This window comes from Porites lutea, chromosome 6 (genome assembly GCF_958299795.1).
Source record: "Porites lutea chromosome 6, jaPorLute2.1, whole genome shotgun sequence".
Taxonomy (NCBI): domain Eukaryota; kingdom Metazoa; phylum Cnidaria; class Anthozoa; order Scleractinia; family Poritidae; genus Porites; species Porites lutea.
This window is the reverse complement of record NC_133206.1, coordinates 18,967,635-18,993,578: the sequence shown is the minus strand read 5'-3', so window position 1 is coordinate 18,993,578 and position 25,944 is coordinate 18,967,635. Positions and strand designations below refer to the sequence as shown.

Below are 25,944 nucleotides of genomic sequence, written 5' to 3'. Positions count from 1 at the left end.
ATAAGTGGTCTTTACATGAAGTATAAAGTAACCAGTGTTTTCGCGGCAACGAAGTAAGATACGTGTCCGAGCGCCTGGTAAATTCGGAAAATTGGAACGTGAAACATCCTCTAAATTCTTTCACATTTCTGGCAAAATGCTGCTATTTTACACGTCTACAGAGAGAAAAAAGAACTGGTAGAGATTTTTACGGATTTCATGAAGCAGGTTGTAGCTATTTCTTTGACGTTTGGCGGGGAAAGTGATATGAGATAGTTTCAGCTCGATGTCGATGCTTGAATTGTGAACTGGATGTCACCATATGGAGAAGAAATCTAGATTTGAACTTATTAAAATTGTAGAAGCCCAGAAAGAGCAACTAACTCGGTATGAAACAAGGCTCAGAGGTAAGAGAATTTCTTACTTTACACGCTTATGTTTTATGTTTTTTTCAGGAAAAGACAAACTTGAACTAGTACTTCGACCCATTCTTCTAAACGGTTGGTTCAGCTCTGAATTGAGGACTGCCCCTATCTCGGGTTGACATTTGAACAGTCAAAGAAAGCAGCATTGTTAAAATAATCAACATATTCTCATCTGGTCAATAGCTGCCAGGGCTGTCACTAAGGACCTTCCCCTATTTGCTGCGAGCATGACTGCTGGCCACTTTCACAGGAAATAATAGGAAAATGTTCAGATCTAAAAATAATTCGTTGCAGTTTAATTCCCTGCCTACTTATTGGATTTATCTACTAACTAAATGACAGCCCTGAGCTGAGCTCAGGAACTCTTTAAAGTTTTTTTAGCCGATAGATTGGGGTCTAAAGCTTTTTTAGCTAAGACTGGGGTCCATTTATCAGGCAGGGCCCAGTTGTTCGAAGGCCGATTAGCGCTAACCTGGGGTTAAATTTTAATTCAGGTTTCTTTTTCTTTTGGTTAAAAGCATTTTATCGGATAATTTTCTCTATTCCTTTTGGAACGTCCAGTCATCACATTGTTGACAAAAAGAATTAAACTGAATTTTCCTTTCAAGCTTTCATAACTGAATTCAAATTTCACCCAACCCTGGGTTAACTTAACCCCGCTTTGAACAATCTGGCCCAGAATTACTGGTATACCTTTGAGAAACAGACAAAAAACCTGAAATCCAAACCTGACTGATATTAGTATGGGTTCTAGCTCACAAACTGGTCCATTTTGTTTCATTAACAGATAGGTTTATTTTTAACTTCCAAAACTATTACAGTCAAACCGGGAAAACTGTGAACACCAGAAATATTTCTGGAATGTTATTGTGTCGCAAGAAAAAGCCAATTGCGTGTGAGAAACTAAACCGCAAACAAGAACGTTAATTAGTTTGTGGTTTTGTAGCTAGTTTGCATGTCCTGATCTTTGTGATTGGTCACAACACAATAAACAGTCCTGCAACATTGCAAGTGTTCACTGTTTTGCCTATTTGCCAGTAATAAAATTGACCTTGTAAGCATAAAACCGCTCTTCAGACCCTAAGATAACTAGGACATTCGAGAAGTGGGCCACAACAGGCTGATAATAAGGCAAAGAGTAAGGTCCTTCCTCTCCTCTAGATGAGAGCTTTTTCACAGGCTAATAAACTACACAAAGTGAATAATCTTACCAAGGACCACATGAAGTGTCCACAAGAGTGATGTTTGCAGAGTGTTTTCTAATAGAGAGGTATCTACAGAAGAGAATTAACTGCATATAATTATAGTTATTTCATTTGTTACATTGATTATTTAACAGATGTTGTCCATGCCTACAAGAATTTGTTGAGTGAGAAAGATGCCTTGGAAGCCAGTGTCAATGTCTTGACAACCTCCACTAACCATGTGCCAAAAAGCCTTCAAAAGGAAGCAGCAGAATCAGAGGCTGATGATCATTCTGGGGAGAATGGAAGGAATGAAAGCAAGAAAACAAATAAAGAAGAGGGTGCAAAAAACCCTTTGAAAGGAGAAAGTGTGGAAGGAAAAGAAGTTTTGGACCATCCATTAGCAGTGAAAGAAAATGAAGTGGAAGGTGAAGATCAGTCTCAGCTTGCTGGCAAGGTAGCTGTATAATTATGTAGCTTTAATGATAGTAATTGATCAACAATAAGTATACAGATTTCATAAAATGATTAATCTAGAGGCAAGTGGGAAAGCGTGCTAACTGATTATTTTAATATTTTTAGTTTTTATATTTTTGCAAGTCCCCAAAAATATAGATCTTTTGGTTTTAATTATTAGCACAATTACCTTAACTAAGTGTTCATGTTGTAGGTAAAATTTGTTATTACAGTCTCAGTCAAAATGGTTGGGACACTTTGGGGTCTCCTTGTCACCTCAATGTTGGTGTACAAGATTTGGTGACCAAACCGCGATAAACAACTTTGAGAGGGACGAGGGGAGCACGAGAAGGGAAAAAACAGCGTTTCGTTAAAGTGTCCCAACTATTTTTCTCTGAGACTGTGTCAGGGAGGAATTTGAAGGCATGTTGACAGGTACAGAGGTTAATCTGTAGGTCAGTCACAAGCAACGGGCTTTTGGTTTGTTGGGTATCCATTGTGTTTCGCGAACGTTTCTATAGCAGTGAACTAAGTTATTTGGGCATAACAACATAACACAAAGAATGACCAGTTCGCAGAAATTTCTTGGGCAGAGTCGAATATTGTAAAATAAAAGGAACTGAGTGTGCACTAAACCGTACACAAATAGCTTTCTAGTGGCCGATTGATAGCGTGACAATCTAGCACGTGCATACTATCTACATAAGATTCAGGGTTTTCATATAGAGAGAGGCGCTCGAATGTGCCACATTTCTAAAAAACATGTGTGGAGAGTAATAAAGAACGCCTCTTTGCCAAGAAAGAGTGTAGGAACAAGGCTCAAAGGGACGCATTTCTAACTTAAGGGCAAGAGGCGAAAGACAGCTGAAAGAGCGATTAAGCGATTTCGAGAGAAAGGGGGAAACTTTTCCTCAGTTTGGAGGAAAATGCAACAAGGCAGGATTATTCCCAAGACGTATCAGCGAGAATAGTATCCCGCCCTCTAAATTTTTAAAGATACTATTGACTACAAGAGCGTGAAAAGGGTGTCCAACAATAGTGTAACTGTTTGGTCCGACGCCAAAAAGTTTCTTAATGATATTCCAGGCTACTGCTGTGAAATCGACAACTTTTTATAAGTTGTTTACAACATATGTTAATTTGGCCTTGCGCCAAATGGTGACATCGGTTCTCATTCTTTATCCCAAATATACACCTTCCTGAATAACTCTAAAACAAACTACTGTGCCATAAATGTGGGACTTGAGGTACAAAACATGAATCATATAAAACGAGGACACTACCTATCCTTGAAACCTCAAAAAAAGCGTTCTACTCGACGTGTACACGGGTCACTGTACATTAATTTAATTAAGATATTTATATGTTTCTTTCAGCGAACAATCGTGTCACCATGGTCAAAGTTTTAATAACTTGTCTTACATGTATCAAGGCGATATAAACCTTGGCTATTTCAATTAAGTATGAAAGTACCTTACCCTTTTCTTTCTTAATCCATTATATATAACAGAGAGCTCTTAGAAAACGCCCTGGATAGTATGGTGACCCGTTATGGTGACCCGTCCAATTGTGTCTCCACCGGTACAAGATATGAGCGGCAAGATACACAGCCTGCGAAATAATGCGGGCAGTTTTGACTCATCCGTTGTTCACTCTTTAAACCCAATAGGTAGAAAGCTTTTTTAATACCGTGGAATGTTGTAATTAAAGAAACAAAGACTTCTTTCCTCTATTCATTGTCTTCTCCCTTTCTATCCTTGAAATCTTTAATGTTTTTCCCGAAAAAATGGCTCCGAAACGTGCATATACCTGCCTAGCGATTTCCTGCCACTAGAACCAACGAGGAGTTACATACCTAAAATTCCTCAAAAACACAGTGTCAGTCAAAATGGTTGGGACACTTTGGGGTCTCCTTGTCCCCTCAATGTTGGTGTACAAGAATTGGTGACCAAACTGCGATAAACAACTTTGAGAGGGACGAGGGGAGCACGAGAAGGGAAAAAACAGCGTTTCGTTAAAGTGTCCCAACTATTTTTGTCTGAGACTGTAGGTTAAATCAGTTCTGCTTGTAACTTATTAGGGTTAGCTTTTTGTTACAGTTCTAAGTAAACAAATGACTACAGCCCTACAGCCCCTGTACTTACCAGACTGGATGATTTTAAATGTAGGTCATAAAAAAAAGTGGGAGTCAAACTATGGTTAACTTTCTCTTTATGGACTGCCTTTCTTTACACTTTTTAGTTAACTCTCTACACAAGATGGACATCTCTCTCAGACAGACACTTAGCGCTGGTCCAGTAAAAATGTCCGACTTGGGAGAGTTGACTGTATTAAATATTATTTTCTCCTAACATTTCACCATCCTTTTCTATACACTAACTTACGATTAATCAAGTTATAATAGTAAACGATTAAGAGATGTCCTGTTACATTGTACAGTTTATTGAGTAACCTTTTGTCATCTCTTGACTGTAGGAAAACAATTCATCTTTACAAGCAGAGTTGGACACACAGCAGGAAAAGGTTGCGACTCTCAGTGCTTCACTTGCAACTGTAATGCAGCAGAAATCAAAGATGGAGGCCAGCTACCAGGCAGATAAAAAGAAAATGATGGTTGGTTTTGTAATATTCCTTGATGTAGTAATTAAATATAGAAAGGTTTACAAGGCAATCTTAAAACACAATTAATGGAGTGTGACTCAGTTTGTCAGGGTTAGGTCACACAACATTGGGATATCGCCTTTGTGTACACATTTAACTTTTACTCGCAGTATGTTACGCAATTCAACTAAGTTAATTTACATCGGTTAAGTCTAGTTAGAATTACAAACTTATGATCTCAAGATTGACAAGTATGAAAGTTAAGCTAAGTTTACTTAGGTTGACTTCACTTTAGGTTAAGTTGCACATTAATTTACGGCTTACACTTGCCATTGCAAATAACTCGTAGTATGTTAAAATTATCACTGTCAAGTGTGGGAAGTTACTAGACACAATGGAAGATATTAGCGTATGTTTCAATCTAGCTGGCTACATATGTATCACTTGCTCTTTATGGCTAGTTAAAATTATTTACAGGTTTACCTCGTGGAGCACCTCATGTGCTCCCTTTATTCAGTAGTACAACATTTATCATTGGCTGACCCTCAGACATTAAGCTAACTAAAGGTCTTGTTAAAAAAGTTTTTTGAAAATCCCACCCTTCCCTCCCTTTGGAGTAGTTTTATTGTTTTCATCAATAAACGCAGGCTCACCACTGTTTATTCCCTTTCAGCTAAAGTCTTCCAGGGACTTCCCCAAACTTTGTTTTTTAGCGATTTTATTGCCATTATTCCAGCACATGTCAGCTCATAGTGCTGATATAAAGATAAAATGGCTTGAGCAATATAATTGCCAACACTCATTCCATTAAGTTGCACATGTACAATGCTGGCCAGTGGTCTTAGCTCATAGTACCGTGGAGAGTTAGGCTGTAAGATATCTGTTTTGGACCTACCTAGAACTTGTCCAATCCGGCATAGATCTTTTAAACTAACGCTGGGGAGATAAGTTAGGCTTTATGGTCACGCTATGGAAGTCATCTGCCCTGCCAATTGCAGAGCGATGCTCCCCCCTTTATGCCATATGTCTTGTTGCTGTGTTTTTAGTTAACCTTGTCTTTTAAAGCATAGTTAAGGAACTGCAACATTAAATGATAGCAAAAAAGAAGTATCATGCCTCTTAACCTAAGTGCTAAGTAGCTTTTTCTTGTTTTATAGCAAGAACATGAAGTTAAAAACCAAGAACATGAACAAGAAATAGAGAAGTTAAAAAGTAACTTAGAGTCCCTGCAAGAACAACTTCAAGAGGTTTGTATTGACCCTTTAAATGATGTTACCACTAGTAAGTGCAGGCATAACCACAAGTGCAAGCACAAGCACAAGGATCAAACTTTTTCCTTCAACTGTACTTGCAATCAGGTTGTAGGCTCTGCTCATCACCAATCACTTTCACACAGGACTCCTACATGTATGCTTGCACATATGCTAACTTGTAACACTAGTGAAAACCAGGTGTGCTTACCTTTTGTATAGAAAACTGGAGTGGCTGATGCAGGGAGTAATTCTTTTTTTTTTTTTTTTGGTTTAATCGGAATTCCCACAAATTTCCGTACCATTTGGTTCACAATACCAGTGCAAGGCTATTTTGGAGAAGACAGCAAGGCCCAAGATGGCGGTTTGCGTGATGAATCTTTCTTTCCAAATGATTTCCGAAAGTGACAGTGGTTTATCCTCATCACCTCGCATGTGTACCAGAGGTGCAGGATTGTACGAGTTTTTAGTCAGATTCAAAGGTTATGAGATTTTGGACTTTTTCAAATAAAGTTTCCTATTTATGTACATCTTAGAATGTTAATAATTAATATAAATCTGCCCACAGAATTTAAATAAAGACTTGAAATTTATCCATAGCTAAAGTTACGCATGCGACATGAACAGCAAGCCCGTGAGGAGGAACAGAACAATCATGTCCTGATGCTGCGTGAACTTCAAATGTTAGTGTCCACGGAGCGGTCTGCAAAAGAAGACCTAGAACAACAGCTGGAAGATGCAAAAGAACAGGTCCTACTGACTCAGAGATTACCTGGCAGCAAGACTGAAGAGTATGAACATCAAATCTCCCAGCTGCAACTAGAGTTACAACAGGTTAAAAGAAGACTAAAAGAGGCAGAGAAAGTTGCTTCTCAACCTTCACCTCTGCTGGTTCAGTTGCAGAATGAGATGTCTAAGATAAAGAAAGAGCATTCTGAGGCTGTAGTTAAAGAGCAGAAGAGAGCTAATGAAGCTGAAGAACGGTTGAGGATCATCACAAGTTTGGAAGAGTGTAGGGTGGCAGACTTGGGTAGGTATCTAGTAGTAATCTCACTCTTCAGGTAGCTATATGGTATGCACAGAGGATTATTCTACCTTGTGGGTGAAAGACCATCAGCTGTTGATAGTTGTACAGTTGATTGTCTACAAAGTGACATGGGCTTGGTCTAAGAATTTCCACAAACTAAGTCTAACATACCACATCAAACATCCAACATCAGACGTTTCACATACCACATCAGACATCTGACATCACAAGTCAGACATCTGACATACCACATCAAACATCGGACATTAATAATCTGACATCAGATGTCTGACATACCACATTGGACATCAGAGATTTATTTTTCACTACGCTTATTGTCTTTGCCAGCTAGCTTAACATGGCAATGACCAACCTGGAAGCATTAACTACTTTGGTCATTGTGCACATCTTAATTCCTTAATTTCTTGTTATCTTTATTTCTGACATTGTTCTCCAAGGTACTTATACAAATTAAAATTCCAATGCAATCAATATGTAAATAGTGCAAACACAATAAAATCAATAAAATTTAAAATCTAAAAAGGTGACTGATGTGTTATGTCTGATCTGGTATGTGAGACATCTAATTTCTGATGTGGTATGTCAGACACTTGATGTCCGATGTGGTATGTCAGACGTCTGAGATCAGATGTCTGATGTGGTACGTCGAACATCTACTGTGGTATATCAGATGTCTGTTATGGTATGTCAGATGTCAGATGTGGCATATTGACCAGATGTCTGATGTGGTACGTCAGATGTCTGATATGGTATGTCAGACGTCTGATAAGATATGTCAGACATCTGATGTGGTATGTCAGACATGTTATGTGGTATGTCAGACGTCTGATAAGGTATGGCAGATGTCTGATGTGGTATATCAGACATCTGAAGTCCGATGCCTGATGTGGTATGTCAGACATCTGATGAGGTACATCAGACGTCTGATGTGGTATTTCAGACGTCTGATGTGGTATGTTAGATGTCTGATATTGCATGTCAGACGTCTGATGTGTTTGTGGTATGTCAGATGTCTGATATGGTATGTCAGACCTCTGATAAGGTATGTCAGACGTCTGATGTTGTATATCAGATGTCTGAAGTCAGATGCCCAATCTGGTATGTCAGACTTCTGATACAGGTCAGACATCTGATGAGTATATCAAATGTCTGATGTGGTATGTCAGACCTCTGATGTAATATGTCAGACATCTGATGACATATATCAGATGTCAGATGTGGTATAACAGACGTCTGATGTAGTATATCAGATATTGTATATCAGACATCTGATGTGGTATAACAGACACCTGATATGGTATGTCAGATGTCTGATGTGGTATGTCAGACGTCTAATATGGTATGTCATGCGTATGATGACGTATATCAGACATCTGATGTGATATAACAGATATCTAATATGGTATGTCAGACATCTGATATTCTATGTCAGACGTCTGATGACATATATCAGACATCTGATGTGGTGTCAGATGTCTGATATTGTATGTCAGACGTCCTGATGACGTATATCAGACGTTTGATGTGGTATAACAGACGTCTGATATGGTATGTCAGACATCTGATATTGTATGTCAGATGTCTGATGACGTCTGATGTGGTATAACAGACATCTAATATGGTATGTCAGATGTCTGATATTGTATGTCAGATGTCTGATGTGGTATGTCAGATATCTGATATTGTATGTCAGACGTCTGATGACGTATATCAGACGTTTGATGTGGTATAACAGACCTCTGATATGGTATGTCAGACGTCTGATGATGTCTGATGTGGTATAATAGACGTCTGATATGGTATGTCAGATGTCTGATATTGTATATCAAACGTCTGATGTGGTATAACAGACGTGTGATATGGTATGTCAGATGTCTGATATAGTATGTCAGATGTCTGATGACATATATCAGATGTCTGATGTGGTATGTCAGATGTCTGATATTGTATGTCAAACGTCTGATGTGGTATAACAGACGTGTGATATGGTATGTATATGATGACGTATATCAGACGTCTGATGTGGTATGTCAGATGTTTGATATAATTTGTAAGTCAGATGTCTGATGACGTATAACAGAAGACGTCTGATGTAGTATGTCAGACGTCTGATGAAATATATCAGACGTCTGATGTGGTATGTCAGATGTCTGATATTGTATGTCAGACGTCTAATGATGTATATCAGACGTCTGATGTGGTATGTCAGATGTCTGACATTCTATGTCAGACGTCTGATGACGTATATCAGACGTGTGATATGGTATGTCAGATGTCTGATATTGTATGTCAGACGTCTAATGATGTATATCAGACGTCTGATGTGGTATGTCAGATGTCTGACATTCTATGTCAGACGTCTGATGACGTATATCAGACGTGTGATATGGTATGTCAGATGTCTGATTATAGTATGTCAGACGTCTGATGTGGTATAAAAGACATCTAATATGTTATATCAGACGTCTGATATTGTATGTCAGATGTCTGATGACATATATCAGACGTCTGATGTGGTATAACAGACATCTAATATGTTATGTCAGGCGTCTGATATTGTATGTCAGATGTCTGATATTGTATGTCAGACGTCTGATGACATATATCAGACGTCTGATGTGGTATGTCAGATGTCTGATGACATATATCAGACGCCTGATGTGGTATAACAGACATCTAATATGTTATGTCAGGCGTCTGATATTGTATGTCAGATGTCTGATATTGTATGTCAGACGTCTGATGACCTATAACAGACGTCTAATAACGTAGTATGTCAGACATCTGATGACATATCAGACAAAGTGGTTAAACTAAGTAAACTAAATCAATATATTCTTGGAATCAGATTGCAAATTATGCAGTTATAACTTGAAGCGTTTGGAGAAGCGGTAGTAATATAGTTTTTTAAGCTTTAGTGGAATAGTCTCCCCTAATTTGGATGGAATGAAAGGAAAAGTGGAAGCTCCATAGTTATTTTTTATTTGTGGTCCATGGAAGTTAAGATTAGAGACAAATCTAGTATTACGACTGTGGCAGTCGGAAGCTAGAGGTAGAGTTCTAGAGAATATTGTTGGGATGCCTGTTGGATCGTTGATGATTTTGTGTGCAAAGAGTGCTACTTTAAGTTTGAAAATGTTATCAAATTTGAGGATATCTAATAAATTATATTAAGACTTAGCATTCTCTCTACTGTGTGTAAAAAAATTGAACGAGGCATTTATTTTGCTTAGTCCTGATCCTATTCAGCCTAGTTTTGCAAGCACTTCCCCAGCTAGTGATAGCATAGGTTAAATATGGATAGATGAAAGAGTAATACAGTTGTTTCATTGTATGCAGATTTACAAAGTGTCTTAATTTGGTAATAGTTGCTATATTTGTTGCTAATTTATTGTTGATATGTGTAATCTGAGGTCCCCAGTGTAAGTTTTGATCTATATACACACCCAGGTACTTTATTTGGCTTTTGATCTTGATGTTATTTACATTTATACTTCCACTTAACCTTGAGGATGGGACTAGGATGTAATTTGTCTTTGAAAAGTTTATAGATAATTTGTTAATGGCACAGCACTTACGGACTTAAATTCTTCATTCATGACAGACTCAAGGTTATGCAGATTATTAATTGTATAAAACATATTAGTGTCATCAGCAAATATTCAGAAGGATAGTTTGCTTGAACAGTTTGGCAAATCATTAATATAAAGCAGAAATAACAGTGGACCCAAAGTTGATCCCTGAGGCATTCCACAGATAAAGGTCTGACTGCTAGATATAGTGTCACCAATTTTGACGACCTGATTACGATTGTATAAGTAGTTTTCAAACCATCTGAGAGGATTTCCACGTAAACCATATCTATGGAGTTTTGATAACAGAATGTCATGGTTAATTGTGTCAAATGCCTTTGAAAAGTCAAGAAAAAGGCCGCAGGTGACCAATTTTTTATCCATAGCCTTCTTAAGTGAGTCAGTAATTTCTAAGTTGACTTGCTCAGTGAAGTATCCCTTTCTAAATCCAAATTGATACTTAAACAAAATGCTATATTTTCAAGAAAGTTGTATGGCTGGTTATAAATTAACTTAAAGTTTTCAAAAACCTTACTAAAAGATGAGAGAGTTGACATAGGCCTTTAGTTGGCTGGGTAAGTTGCATCACCATTTTTGTAAACTGGAGTAACCTGTGAAACTTTTCATATATATGGAACTATACCAGTTTCAATCGATTGATTATAAATTTGTGTGAATGGAACAGATAATGGCTCAGCCGCTATTTTTATTAGTTTGTTAGGTATGCTAATTGATGATTTGTTTGCATCTAGGTTTTTGAACAAGTTAGAAACCTGATCTTCTGAGACATTTTCCATAACAAAACTGTTAATTGAAGATGACGAGATATATTGTGCAGGATTTTCATTGCTTTTGTCAATTTTACTGGCCAAGTTTGGGCCTACAATAATAAAATGTTTATTAAACTGATCTGCAATATCTTCATTATTGGTATTCCTAGTTGTTCTTAGGGGAATAGTCTGACTTTTTGTCTTTCTCTTTATCAGTGTGCCAATAAGTTTCCAAGCAGCTTTTAAATTACTTTGACACATCTCAAAGTGCCTGCAGAAATATGTTTTCATACTAATATTCTTAAGCTGGTTGAGCTTATTTGAATATTTTTTGAATTCAGCTATTTTGACTGGGTCATTAGATAAAAAATGGGTTGTATACATAGTGTGCTTAGATTTGATAGATTTAATGATTCCTCTTGTTAACCAAGGTTTTTTTGAGAGCCTTTGTTGATTCCTAGACAGTTTTCTTTTTGGTGCATGTTTTTCAACAATCAATTCAATATACCACATCAAACGTCTGACATATCATATAAGACGTCTGACATACCACATCGGACATCTGACTTCAGATGTCTGATATTTCACATCAGACTTCTGACATACAATATCAGACGCCTGATATACCACGTCAGACGTCTAACATGCATACCACATCAGACATCTGATGTACCAAATCAAACATCGGACTTCAGATCTCTGATATACCACATCTGCCGTCTGACATACCACATCAGACATCTGATATACCTCATCAGACGTGTGACATCAGAGGTCTGAAATATCATATCAGATGTCTGACATACCACATGGGACATCTGACTTCAGATGTCTGAAATACCACATCAGACTTCTGACATACAACATCAGACGTCTGACGTACCAGGTCAGACATCTGACATACCACATCAGACATGGGACATCAGACATTGGGTATATCATATATATTATATATATTATATCTTATATACTATATCAGACATCTGATATCAGATGTCTGACATACCACATCAGATTTCTGACATATCATATTAGACATACCACATCGGATATCAGATACCTGACATCAGACAACTGACATCAGATGTCTGACATATCACATCAAACATTGGACATCAGACGTGTGAAATATTACAACAGACATCTGACATACCACATCAAACACCAGACATCAGCCATCTGACATCAGACGTCTGATATACTGTATCAGACAACAGACATCAGATAAGTGTTAATGATATATGAAATAAATCATGTTGAAATGAAAATGAAGAAATGATCGTCGCAATGAATGTTGCTCCCAATGTCAGTGGCTTCATAGCTCAGTTGGTAGAGCATGACGCCGGTATTGCGAGGTCACGGGTTCAGGCCCCGTTGAAGTCCTGAATTTTTTCAGGCCTCTTTACGCAATTGCATAAATTGCATTCACTGCGACGATCATTTCTTCATTTTCAGACATCAGATGACTGACATTCCACATCAGACATTGGACATCAGACATCTGCCATGAGACGTCTCATATGCCACATCAGCCGTCTGACATACTACCTGCAGGTTATGACCTCTCACTAAACTCATGGAGGTGCAGGGAGGGGTGGGAATCTGCATGTAGGGGTTTATTCTTGAGGTATTATTGAACTCTCTAGGCTTAGAACCCTAATGTGTAAAACCTGTAGTCATGAAAAATCCTGCTAAAAATTACAGTCTGTACAAAATGACACCATTATAATTAATTTGCTCAAATTTCAGCAATTAAAGCATCTTGATTTACCCTTTGCTTCCTGTAAATGCTCTTTAAAGGTCGGTACATGCTAGGCAACAAGTTTCAGCAACACGTTGTGGCGACACATCACTGAGAGAAATTGCTTCGTGTATGCTGGAGAATTATTGTGAAAACCTCTGCCTCCACAACAAGTCGCACAAAATCAAAAATTTAATTTGTGCGGTGAAAAGATTCTGTTGCTGAGACAAACCAGTACACATGAAGTGATTTGTCACTGTGACGTGCATCAGTGGAGAGCGTGTCAACATGCCCTCCTTGGAAACCAGCAGAGTGTTCTTGGTGCTAGCGTGTTTCTCTTGTAATTTGAAGTTTTAAAGAAATATAGTGTTCTTTATTACCTTGTGCAACTTGGTACAGCATATTATTGCCCGAACTGTACACATTCAGTGATTTGTTGCTAGGACTTGTTGCAGGGACATGTCGCCTAGTCGTGTGTTCCGTCCTCAACACAATGTGCCATAAAAAAAGTGGTACATCAGCTGCATCCACTTATCAGAAAATTCCACTCAGATCTGGGGCTGCGAAAAGTTGTGACATCAGCATTGAATAATATTGTTGTTGTTTTGTACACATGATTTGCAGTTTAGGTAAACACATTTCTTGCCACTGTCTTTACAGAGGTCAAATTGTCAGAACTGTCAGAAGTTGTTGGAAATTATGAAAAACTGAGACTTCAAGATCAGCAAGCCATTCAGAAACTTAAAGATCGCTTGCATCAGCTGGATGTAGAGAATGTAGAATTAACAAGACAGATGAGTACTGATGAAAACCATGCACCTGACAATGAAAAGGAAGCTGGCCAAGATGAAACACCAGAAGAATTAAAAGAACAAGTTATGAAGTTGAAAGGACTGCTAAAAATTGCTTTGAACTCAGCAGACAAGCCATTAGATTTGGGTAAGGATAATAAACTATAATGTGCAGTGATGTGTGTTTACCAAAGCTAGGAGATGCCACTAGGTAAGCCCTGATTTTCAAGTTGAAAAATAAAATACTGCTCTGTTTAGTTTTTCATCTTATCCCAATCCTCCCATGACTTGATGCAGGCTTACTCTAGCTAGCTGGCCCTTAACCATTTTAAAAGCTGCAAAGCTGCAGGAAGCCTTCACTGCCAGAGTTAATTGCAGTTTCTGTTACTATTCCGTCTACATAGATGAATAAGTTTGGTAGTTGTCTTCTAAATTCTTACACAGAAACCATTCATTTAAAAGCTACTGAACCTACACAGTAGGTTTCTATACAGTTTTCTTTGAGAGTGAGTTGAAGTAGTTCTGATATTTTTATTAATTTTGACCATTACCTTAGGAGAAACAAAGACAAACCCATATTGTTTGTTTGTCTTTTTTTTCCATCTCCTTAGAGTTGGAAGAGCTGAGCAAGTCAGAGTTTGAGTCTGTCTTTATTAGTGACCCATCTCACAAGGTTTGCCAACAGCAACTGCGTCAACTAAAGGAAGAATTTGAACGATACAAAGTGAAGACACAAGCTCTTCACAAAAACAAATCATTTAAAGAACTAAGTGAGCAAATAGGCAACATGGAAAAATTAAAACTGCAAAATGAAGACTTAGAAAAGCAACTTCAAGAATTAAAAGAGTCAAACAATATAAGAGAACTTGATCAAAAAAAGGTCATCACAAACTTACGAGACCAACTCAAGTTAACAGAGGAAAATTACAGGCTGGAAAAAGAAGAAGCCAACACTGTCTACAAACAAAAACTTGAAGACCTTGAAAGACAGGTTTTAAATCAAAGGGAACGGACACTTGCTCTTGTTGCTGAGAAAGATGCAGAAATCGAAATGCTTAGGAGCCGTAGCCCAAGTGCCAGTCCTTCAGCTGACACAAGATCAGTATTTTCTTATCAAAGGAAGTTTGTGGAGATGACTGGTGTATCCCAGGCCTCCATGGACCTGCCTGAGTCTTCTGAAGCTGATGCAGCTGTTCATCAGCTGTTGTCCAAAAATTCGGGAGTAAGTGAAATTTTTAAAATAGTTTCAGTAATTTCAATATCCAGCAGGCCCGTAGGGAAGGGTTGGGCAACAGATGTGCTTGCATCCTCCCTCCCCCCCGACCACAGGTTTCAGCGGTCCAATTTTATGTTGACCTACGAATTACTAAATGACTACAAATGTTAGATTGTTAAATTTACTGATTGTTTAGTAAATTGGTAACAACATGTATACAAATCGTTACCCCCTGCTAATGATTTGCCCTAACATTCCAACCACTAACTAGCTGTAAATGTGAAAGATGTGCAAGTGCTCTTAAACTGCTTACAGAAACATAACACTTTTAACTAGTCCTTTAATAATTGCACGCCACTATATAACAGACGTTGAGTTTTTCAGTATTATTTTTTCTACAAAAAGGAATTACCAGAGGTTACTTCTCCAGTTTTAAATAAGAAAAAGTATAGAAAAGAATAGTTGTTATTTAAAGTATTTAACATTATTATTCCTCAAGCCCGAATGGGCTCAGAGGCCATGAGGGCGAGAAGAATAATTTCTTTAGTAAAATCCAACTAGTTGGTCAAAAATATCGAAAATAAAAATTTTTTAGCTAGTTAAAGCTAGACTTCAATCCTTCTTTGCCGCCAAAAAGCCCGCGCTTTTCGCTACTAGGGGGCCATAACATATAGCCTAGTAGTAGCTCAACCAATCAGAACGCAGCATTGATAATAGACCACTAGTTGGATTTGACTAAAAGAGGTTATTTATGGTATTGCTGAGAGCCAAACATAGTGTTAACACATTTACGGTAAATGACTCGAATTATTGCTCTTGAGGTAATCTGATATGCTTTGGGGCTAAGCTTGAGTTGACTTAAAGCCATTTTTCACCATGACTTTACTCTCATTAGGTTACAGGCAGTGAGAGAACCCTGGTTCATTATGCTCAACAACAGGCCAGAAGAGAAGCAGAAAGTACAGCCATAAGGCGGCAGAAGAATGAACTCGAAGTCGCTTTGAGAGACTCCGAACTAAGGTTTGTTTCCCTTTTACAAACGTTTAAACACATCTTTTGTAATTATACCAGTCTTTATTATTTGTGTTGAACTGCAAGAAGCTTCGAAGGCCTGAATTAGCTGGAAAGGATTTGTCCAGCCGAAAAAGAAGATGTTAAGTACAAAAACACAATGCGATGATGGATAATCCAGACGGAAGTGTGTATATAGACTAGTTTCCAAAAAATCATGTTGATTGTCTGGATCGTACCAAGGACTTTGCAACAGTGGAGGTGATCAATATGATCTAGATGATTCTATGGAAAGCCCTAATATCTGCATTCATACAAATACTCCAAGCTGATCTCCATTCGTGATGTCCTTAAAGAATTAGTTGAGACAATTTGATAAAAGATCGAAGAATTTTCCCTTTCGTTATCACTTTATTCATTCTCGTAACCTTTTCTCGTGATTATGTATTGATACAGTTAATTCTCTCTTTAAGAAAGGCACCTTTGGGGTTTGCAATATGTGTCTGTCATAGAGAAATGTCCAGTGGCGGATCCAGGGGAGGGGCCCGTCCCCCCCACTTATTTTCAGACCAAAATGAGGCCCAAAGGGCCGAAAAAAATTTTTTTTCGACCGTGTCCCCCCCACCCCCCTTATTTCAGGGTCTGGATGACCAGCCCCCCCCCCCCTTCTCTGAAGGTCTGGATCCGCCACTGATGTCCGTCTTATTGAGAGTCAACTAAATGGGGTGAAGTAAGGCAGCAAACAACTCTAGTTGTCCGTTTTAGCGAGATGTCGGTTGAGACATATGGACTGTTAGGAAAAAACTAAGGGTGATCACATTTGGGTCCTAAGAAGTTCATTATCGGCATTTTCATGTGAATTGCAACGTAAATGTGCACAACCCGGCCGCACCTCAGTTGCGAGAAAACATCGCTTCGCCGTCTCTCACAACAATGCTTGAAGAGTCATCTACAAGCCTTAGATTGTGGTTGACAAACATGAAACCGTCATCGCTCGCTCGATCGATACCTTCCGCTGTACTACCAGTGTAGTGAACATTTATCGGTGATTTTGTTTCGTCTACAGGCTTGTTGGAAAAGTACTCTTTGAGGTCAGATCCATACCTTTAAGGTCGACAACTCGGCAAAAGTCCTGAAAGTATAAAATCTACTGTGTTTTTAAACGCGCAAGAGGGAAGCGGTAGGCAATCTCCATATTTTGGAGGTTGCAGTGTGGTTAGCCTTAGGGATCAGCACCAAACTCAGACTCGCGCCTTCTTTAAAGACTTAAAATTTAATGCTTCGGCAATGGTATTGATTTGTTTTGTTTTGTTAATTACAGATGTTAGTTTAAACTTGTATTTTGTGTATTGTCAGAGGAGACAAACTGATGGACCAGGCTAATGTTCTTAAAGAAGAAATTAGGAAGCTTGAAAGAGACAGGTAAGGGACATGAAAATGTGGTATCTTTACTTGAAATAAAATTCATTCACATGGTCTGCCCTTTCCCTGTTGTTACAGACAGTCTTCTCGCTCTCTCTCCCTGTGGAACCATCTCTAAGATGGACTCTAATAGAGAGGAGAAGTGTGACGTCACGTTACCATGGTAGCAAAATTTTTGGATCAAAACAATAGGGAGCTTTAGTAACGACGACGGCGACGGCAACGGAAACGGCCAAAAAATAAGTTTATAGAGCGGTTTTCATTTGAGTGTCGAAAAGTAATTGGTTTTGCACTTTCTACACGATGCGATTGGCTTAAAAGATTCGCGCCACCTTTTCATCCAATCAGAAGTAAAACCAAAGCCAATTATGACGCGCTCGCATGCATTTTCCCGCGCTTTGCGTCAGCCACATGTAATTACTTCGAGTTTTGATTGGTTCAATGTATTGTCTGTGTCCTATGTGATTGGCCAGAGTAATTACTTTGGTTTTGGTTTTACGACACTCAAACGAAAACCACTCTATTAGCAAACCAACAAATTTACACGTGCATCACTCTTTTTTGTACATTTCGTAGCCGTCGTTGCACGATTGCGACATGAAGCTTCCTAATTTCACGCACTCGCCTTATGGAGGAGGTGAACGAAACACAAAAATTTTCTTTTTCTTTTTCTAAACTTTGATCAGTCCTTTCGGATTCAACTCCAGATAATTTCGCCTACATTTGACAAAACAAATGAAACTGAATAGAATCGATGAAGTTTGAAACAGTGCGAATTCACCTTTTAAGAGACATTTTCGGTTTGTTGTCATCCAGAAATTCGGCCACCATGACAACGTGATGTAACGACTTCTCCTCTGTATTTTAAGTATCACTCATATTTTGAAACTGAAGCACAATATAAACCAATAATGTTTCTGGCTTCTTATCGTTATTGAGAGCATGACCACCACATAATTAAGGGAGCTACGCAACGAGGGTTGCGTCAGCAACCGCATCTTCAAAAACGGAAAAGTTTCAATCAACAAAACAACAGCTTTACATGTTCGTTACATTGTTTAATTTATTTCCTGATCATCGCTTGCAAAACTTTGGCCTTAAATTCTCAGTCCAGGTGTAATTTATGACACTCTAATGTTTATAAAGAACATGGGAAAACGTGACGAAGTTACAAATAATACAGAGGGTGTACGAGTTGGATTAATCGCGATGGAGTTTGAAAGAATACGAGTTATTTCTATTGGTGACCGGACTTTTTCATTGCCGTTGACGTCGTAGCTGCATATTAAGCTGCCTGTTATCATTCCCTTTGTCATCATCAGTCATCGTCATTACTGACATTACCATCATCATCATCATCACCGCCAATACTATCATTAAACATCACCACCCTCATCATAGCCTCGTGATCCTCCAACCTTTTCATTTACACCTGCCACGCAGGCTTTCATCATCATCATTGTCGTCGTCATCATCATCATTAGGAAGCTTAAGCAACTACGACGACGACCACAACGACGACTTCAAAACAACAATAGGTTTTATGATCAAAAGAACAGTTCTGCACGTGCGTCACGCTTTTTAGTACATTTCTTTGACGTTCACTGCACGCGAAATACGACGTGAAACCTCCTAATTTGACGTTTTATGGAGGACGTGGACATACGACAACGAATTTTCTTTCATCTTTTTTAGCCTGAATAAAATACGTAAGAATTCAATTCCGGGAAAAGTGGCCTGCATTTGACATATTTAGCGGGTCCAAATAGACGCGATTAAGTTTGAAAGAGCGCAAATTCATTTTTTACCGACGTTTTCACTGCCGTCGTCGCCGTCCTTGGTTAAGGTCCCTATAATTATCTTCATCATCATTATCCCCCTCCTCCACTTCAGTAGTGTCATCATCTTCGTCATCATCATTATCCCCCTCCTCCACTTTAGCAGTATCATCATCTTTGTCACCATCATTATCCCCCTCCTCCACTTCAGCAGTATTATCATCTTTGTCATCATCATTATCCCCCTCCTCCACTTCAGCAGTATTATCATCTTTGTCATCATCATTATCCCCCTCCTCCACTTCAGCAGTATCATCATCTTCGTCATCATCATTATCCCCCTCCTCCACTTCAGCAGTATTATCATCTTCGTCATCATCTTTATCCCATTCCTTCACTTCAGCAGTATCATCATCTTCGTCATCATCATTATCCCACTCCTCCACTTCAGCAGTATCATCATCTTCGTCATCATCATTATCCCCCTCCTCCACTTCAGCAGTATTATCATCTTTGTCATCATCATTATCCCCCTCCTCCACTTCAGCAGTATTATCATCTTTGTCATCATCATTATCCCACTCCTCCACTTCAGCAGTATTATCATCTTTGTCAAAATCATTATCCCCCTCCTCCACTTCAGCAGTATCATCATCTTCGTCATCATCATTATCCCCCTCCTCCACTTCAGCAGTATCATCATCTTCGTCATCATCATTATCCCACTCCTCCACTTCAGCAGTATCATCATCTTTGTCATCATCATTATCCCACTCCTCCACTTCAGCAGTATTATCATCTTTGTCATCATCATTATCCCCCTCCTCCACTTCAGCAGTATTATCATCTTTGTCATCATCATTATCCCACTCCTCCACTTCAGCAGTATCATCATCTTTGTCATCATCATTATCCCAATCCTCCACTTCAGCAGTATCATCATCTTCGTCATCATCATTATCCCCCTCCTCCACTTCAGCAGTATTATCATCTTTGTCATCATCATTATCCCACTCCTCCACTTTAGCAGTATCATCATCTTCGTCATCATCATTATCCCCCTCCTCCACTTCAGCAGTATCATCATCTTCGTCATCATCATTATCCCCCTCCTCCACTTCAGCAGTATTATCATCTTTGTCATCATCATTATCCCCCTCCTCCACTTCAGCAGTATTATCATCTTCGTCATCATCATTATCCCACTCCTCCACTTCAGCAGTATCATCATCTTCGTCATCATCATTATCCCCCTCCTCCACTTTAGCAGTATCATCATCTTCGTCATCATCATTATCCCACTCCTCCACTTCAGCAGTATTATCATCTTTGTCATCATCATTATCCCACTCCTCCACTTCAGCAGTATTATCATCTTTGTCATCATCATTATCCCCCTCCTCCACTTCAGCAGTATTATCATCTTTGTCATCATCATTATCCCACTCCTCCACTTCAGCAGTATCATCATCTTCGTCATCATCATTATCCCACTCCTCCACTTCAGCAGTATCATCATCTTCGTCATCATCATCCCCCTCCTCCACTTCAGCAGTATTATCATCTTTGTCATCATCATTATCCCCCTCCTCCACTTCCGCAGTATCATCATCTTCGTCATCATCATCCCCCTCCTCCACTTCAGCAGTATTATCATTTTTGTCATCATCATTATCCCCCTTCTCCACTTCAGCAGTATTATCATCTTTGTCATCATCATTATCCCCCTCCTCCACTTCAGCAGTATTATCATCTTCGTCATCATCATCCCCCTCCTCCACTTCAGCAGTATCATCATCTTTGTCATCATCATTATCCTCCTCCTCCACTTCAGCAGTATCATCATCTTTGTCATATATATATATATTTCTGTATGTTTTGTAGGTCTCTTCGTCATCATAATTATCTCCCTCCTCCACTTCAGCAGTATCATCATCTTTGTCATGTATATCTCTGTATGTTTTGTAGGTCTCGTGAGAGTGCAAACATGGAATATATAAAGAACATTGTTTTGAGGTTCATGATGAGCACCAGCTACTCAGTCAAACAACAAATGATAACCGCCATAGCCACCATACTGCAATTCAGCCCTAGAGAGGTACAGTAAAACCTCTCTTATTTCAAACCATAAAGAGTTTACTTAAAAACTTTAAAGGGTGCTGTCGTCAACTGCGCATGCTTGACCTGGGACTAAAATTTTGAGAGTTAAAAACTAGAGCCGTCGGGAAGATTTATGATTTTTCATGAAGAGTTATCTGGACCATGATATGTTGCTGTAGTTGAATTTGTAATTTACAATATTCCATGAAATGTTCCTTTACGCAATGTTTTTTTTATATCCAGAATATTCTTTCTCGGCGTACCTGTTATGGTGGTTTTCTAACACGCCCTTAATCCTTATGTAGTTTTTTCTTCATAGTTAGGTAACAATAAATTTTGCTTTTCTTTTACAGCTGAATCAAGTGAGGAAAGTTCAATCAGGAACTTGGTGGGGTACATAACTGCTGGCATAAGTAGCAGTTGATGACAAACGTATTTTAGAATTGTTTATCATTATGGAAAACCAGCATTTTATGCTAAACTGTACAAGTTTTTTCCTGATGGGGATCAAGTAACGAAGTACATTTTAAACTGAAATGATAAGGTAATTAAATTGGGGAGTTCTTAGATACGGTGCCACTCAATAGTAAGTTACCATCCCTTGAAAGGTCTACGATACGACACAACATGCATTATGCACACATACTCACGGAATCTGATTCTGAATTAGTACTTACAACTTTTTTTTAATTCTCTCTCATGACTGTCTCGTATTTCGGTAGGAGGATAGCGTCTTCTTAATACGAGAGTTGCGTTTCTCCATGACGAGGATCGCGTTTGCGACATGCTGTAAAGGGGGATTTCCACTGTTGCGTGATTTTTACACGCGTAAATGAAATAGAGGTAATGTATGGAAGGTCACGCTTAAATGTAAAAAAACTTCGCTGAACTTTTACTTTTAAGCGACGCCTTCCATACATTGCCTGTATTTCATTTATGCACGTAAATTTTACATGTTCGAACGAAAAAAACATATGCGACGGTGGAAATCAACGCTAAGCGAACTTTTCGGAGGCACTGTTTCGTAATAAAATATTTCCTGACATGGGGTGGGTGTACTGTACAATCATTTTTCTAGGGGGGAGGGTGGGGCCTGTCCATTAGAAGCTGTACCCATTACAACAGCTGTCGAAAAGGGCGATGTAAAATCATGATAGATGATTAGTTTCAACCGATGTGACTGATTTGCTTTGCCCTTTGGAGACAGTTGTTACTTTTAAGAAAACACTGAGGTTTTCTAGACACAAAGATTCCAAATTTGTAAAACTAGTTATTTATACCAGGCAATAAGTCTCATTGTCTGCCTATTCCTTAGGCCTTTCGTGCCACTACTTAGCACTGTGTGGGATAATGCACTGAATGATTTTTCTACGCTATTTATTGTTAAATAGATCACTCTGTCCCGACTTAACATTCTTACGCCAATGTTCAAAGGGTCTTTCTTTTGTTGGCTCTATAATCTTGGCAACATGAATAAGTATATCTAAAGAGTCTAAATACAGTAAAGAACCTTGCGTTGTGCCTGTAAGTTACTACCGGATTAGTCCTATATTTTTGCAGTTTTGGTGGGTTTCGTACTATATTTTCAGGTCGCTAAGTCCTATATTCCTACATTTTTGGACCCCTAAAGCTCTTGACACTCTGCAAACAGTCTGGGAAAGCCGCTACCTCCAGCTAGGGGTGATCGGCAGACAATCGATACGGAGGGATTGAGGGAGGTAATGGTTTGGTAATAAGGACCTTACGATCCGACTACGCTATTTATTGTTAAGTTTAAAACACCAGTATGCGTGATTAGAACAAGAGTTAAAGAATCTACAGTCTGAATTATTTAACAACATATTAAACAATATTCCATTTTTATTTTTTGTTCTAATAGGATGGTAAAGGATAGTGAGAATAAACGAGCATGTTCGATAGGACATATTAGAGCTATAGCCAAAGTTAAAAATGTCATTAATTATGCACAACAATTATTGATAAATTGGTTAAAATTAAATTATTGATAAATAACACTCTTTTAGTACAAATTGTATTTTGAGCTATTGCTTTAGTGCGTGATCAAATTTTAACATCCTCTTTATCAAAAAATCTGTTGCAAACTCCTAGATCACTCTGTCTGGAATTAATATTCCTACGCCAATGTTCTGCAGTGACTTTAGAACATCGACTGAACTGCGACTTGAAAAACTGCTCAAGATCAAACACAGGGTGTCAAGCGAGTCCTATATTCCTATAAAATCCTTTTTTTTCAGATCTTTCCTACAAAGTCCTATAAATTAAGCAAATTCCTATTTTCCTATTTTTAAGACATTTGTCATGAAAAAGGCTTAAATGTTTGATTGGTACAATGTAATTAAAAATCCACAATTCAGGAAACTTTGATGTCGCAAGGATGTGTTTGCTACACTTCAAAATGCGAAATGGTCTTCAAAGCAAAAGGAGATGGGTGCGTTGAAGGCCAAGAATGCATCTCTCCGTGCAAGGGAAGTAGCCCTTATTAACGAAAGAGAGAAGGAGCTAGGAGAAAAGCTGGGAGGGGTTGGCCAGCTCCTCTATGACGGAAACAACAAACTGAAGAGTTCAGTCAGAAGCAGTGATAGGGCTGGCATAAACTGCTTCAGGGTTATCACAGAAGCTTAATACAGAGTTATCTGAGCTAAGAGAGAAGCAGTGATAGGGCTGGCATAAACTGCTTCAGGGTTATCACAGAAGCTTAATACAGAGTTATCTGAGCTAAGAGAGAAGCAGAAAGGTGTCGAGTGTCAGAAACGGAAGCTAATTGAAAAAAGCTGAGGAGAAGTTCCACTTCCTACGAAAAAGCTAAGATTGAATGCCTCGCTACCAAAGCAGGCAGCAAAACAGAACAAGAAATCCAACATTAGGAACACTGCTACAACAACCTAACAGCAGTGGTGACGGAGTTAACCATGAAGGCTGTAATTTACAAATACTTTACCTGATGGGAAAGAATATGAGTGCATCCAGAATGGTGATTTTTGTTCTCATTGGCTTTTATTTGGCCTAGTTTCTGTAATTCTAAGTGTTATTGTCAGTATTCCCATTTCTGTTTTCACAGAAGTGTCAGTTCTGAGTTTTGGACTCGGACTTGTTGATATTGTCAACCATTGTTGAATTGAAATTAAATTGAATTGTTATTAATCTTGTATGCCGAGGAGTTCCTTGTTACTGAGAGGATGTTATAATCCCACCAAAAATCAGCGCTGTTTTGACTTTGTGAGGTAAATAATGGACTTACTCTAAGTTTGAAAGATATCTTTGAAAGGGAGAAAGGGTCTTTCTTTTGTTGGCATCTTGGCAACATGAATAAGTATATCTAGAGAGTCTAAATACAGTAAAGAACCTTGCGTTGTCCCTGTAAGTTACTACCGGATTAGTCCTATATTTTTGCAGTTTTGGAGGGTTTTGTACTATATTTTCAGGTCGCTAAGTCCTATATTCCTATATTTTTGGACCCCTAAAGCTCTTGACACCCTGCAAACAGTCTGGGAAAGCCGCTACCTCCAGCTAAGCGTGATCGGCAGACAATCAATACGGAGAGATTGAGGGAGGTAATGGCTTGGTAATAAGGACTTTACGATCCGACTACGGCGACCTTGGTGAAAACGTTGCTGAAAACAGACTCCGCATCCTTTCAAACCATTTCACGATTATCACAAGTTGCCCAGTTACATAAAAGAAGGGAATTTATGTTGGAGCTGAGAGGAGGGGACCACGCCTGAGTTAGAACAGAGATGGTATAATTTATCGCCTTGCCTTTCCCGTCGTCAAAAAAACGCAAAATTTGGTCATTTCACGTCGTATTCGTGCAGGGAAGGCAAAGAAATGTACGAAAAAGCGTGGTTTGCTAACTACCCACGTGAATATGGGTGTATATGACTCTATAAAAGGTGTATATGGGTGTATATAAGGTGCATATAAGATGTATATGGGTGTACATAAATGTGTATCAGGTGTATACAAGGTGTATATCAGGTGTATATGGGTGGTATATAAGATGTATATAACGTGTATATGGGTGTATATTAGCAGGGCTTCAAGTGTCCCCATATTTCCTATATTTTTAAACTTTCCCTATATTTCCCTATTTAGTTTGTAAATGCCCTACAATCCCCATAATTCCATCAGAAAATAAGAATAGACTGAACTTCATGAACTTCTGTTGGTGGAATGTGACAAAGACAGTGAATTTTTCGGACCATCCAAGACCAAACTGGTAATAAGTTTATTATAAGTGCGTGTAAGTGAGCAGTGATTCTTTATTCAGGGGCACCCAACGAGGATATAGTTCAAAACCACTTAACATAGCATTGTTTAACGTTTTTTAGTATTCAAACGGTAGATATAGGCATATTTTTATCCCCTAAAAACTTTTCATCTGTTCGGATTTCCTAGCCGAAAGTCTAGTGGTCCGAAAATTATAGGGATGAAAACTTACCTTAACGAAAATTTGAGCCAGGAAAAGGCTCTCGAAAATTCTAGGTGGCCTTTTTTAGGGTCAAAATCCGTTAAAAATGGGTAATTATACCATTTTGTAGATGTTCGAAAATCCTAGGAGAGGCAGGCAAGCAAGAAATCT

The 25,944-nt window shown here is 38.6% G+C and overlaps 1 protein-coding gene and 1 pseudogene across 1 annotated transcript; both read left to right on the top strand.

The window, feature by feature from the left end:
• Positions 1-105: 105 nt before the first annotated feature.
• LOC140940682 (GRIP and coiled-coil domain-containing protein 1-like) lies at positions 106-22,858 on the top strand. Its single transcript, XM_073389661.1, has 11 exons — positions 106-386; positions 1,744-2,045; positions 4,520-4,657; positions 5,803-5,892; positions 6,496-6,925; positions 13,687-13,965; positions 14,429-15,039; positions 15,929-16,053; positions 17,401-17,466; positions 21,213-21,342; positions 21,698-22,858. The coding sequence occupies exons 1-11, from the start codon at positions 302-304 to the stop codon at positions 21,743-21,745; spliced, it is 2,304 nt and encodes a 767-aa protein (XP_073245762.1). The 5' UTR covers positions 106-301; the 3' UTR covers positions 21,746-22,858.
• On the top strand, positions 22,389-24,480 carry LOC140941981 (uncharacterized; annotated as a pseudogene).
• Positions 24,481-25,944: the final 1,464 nt, after the last annotated feature.

Coding starts and splice junctions, on each gene's coding strand:
- LOC140940682 (XM_073389661.1), top strand. CDS start 302: ATGGAGAAGAAATCTAGATTTGAACTTATTAAAATTGTAGAAGCCCAG. Junction 5,893..6,495: donor TGCAAGAACAACTTCAAGAG/GTTTGTATTGAC, acceptor ATTTATCCATAG/CTAAAGTTACGCATGCGACA. Junction 16,054..17,400: donor TTGAGAGACTCCGAACTAAG/GTTTGTTTCCCT, acceptor GTGTATTGTCAG/AGGAGACAAACTGATGGACC.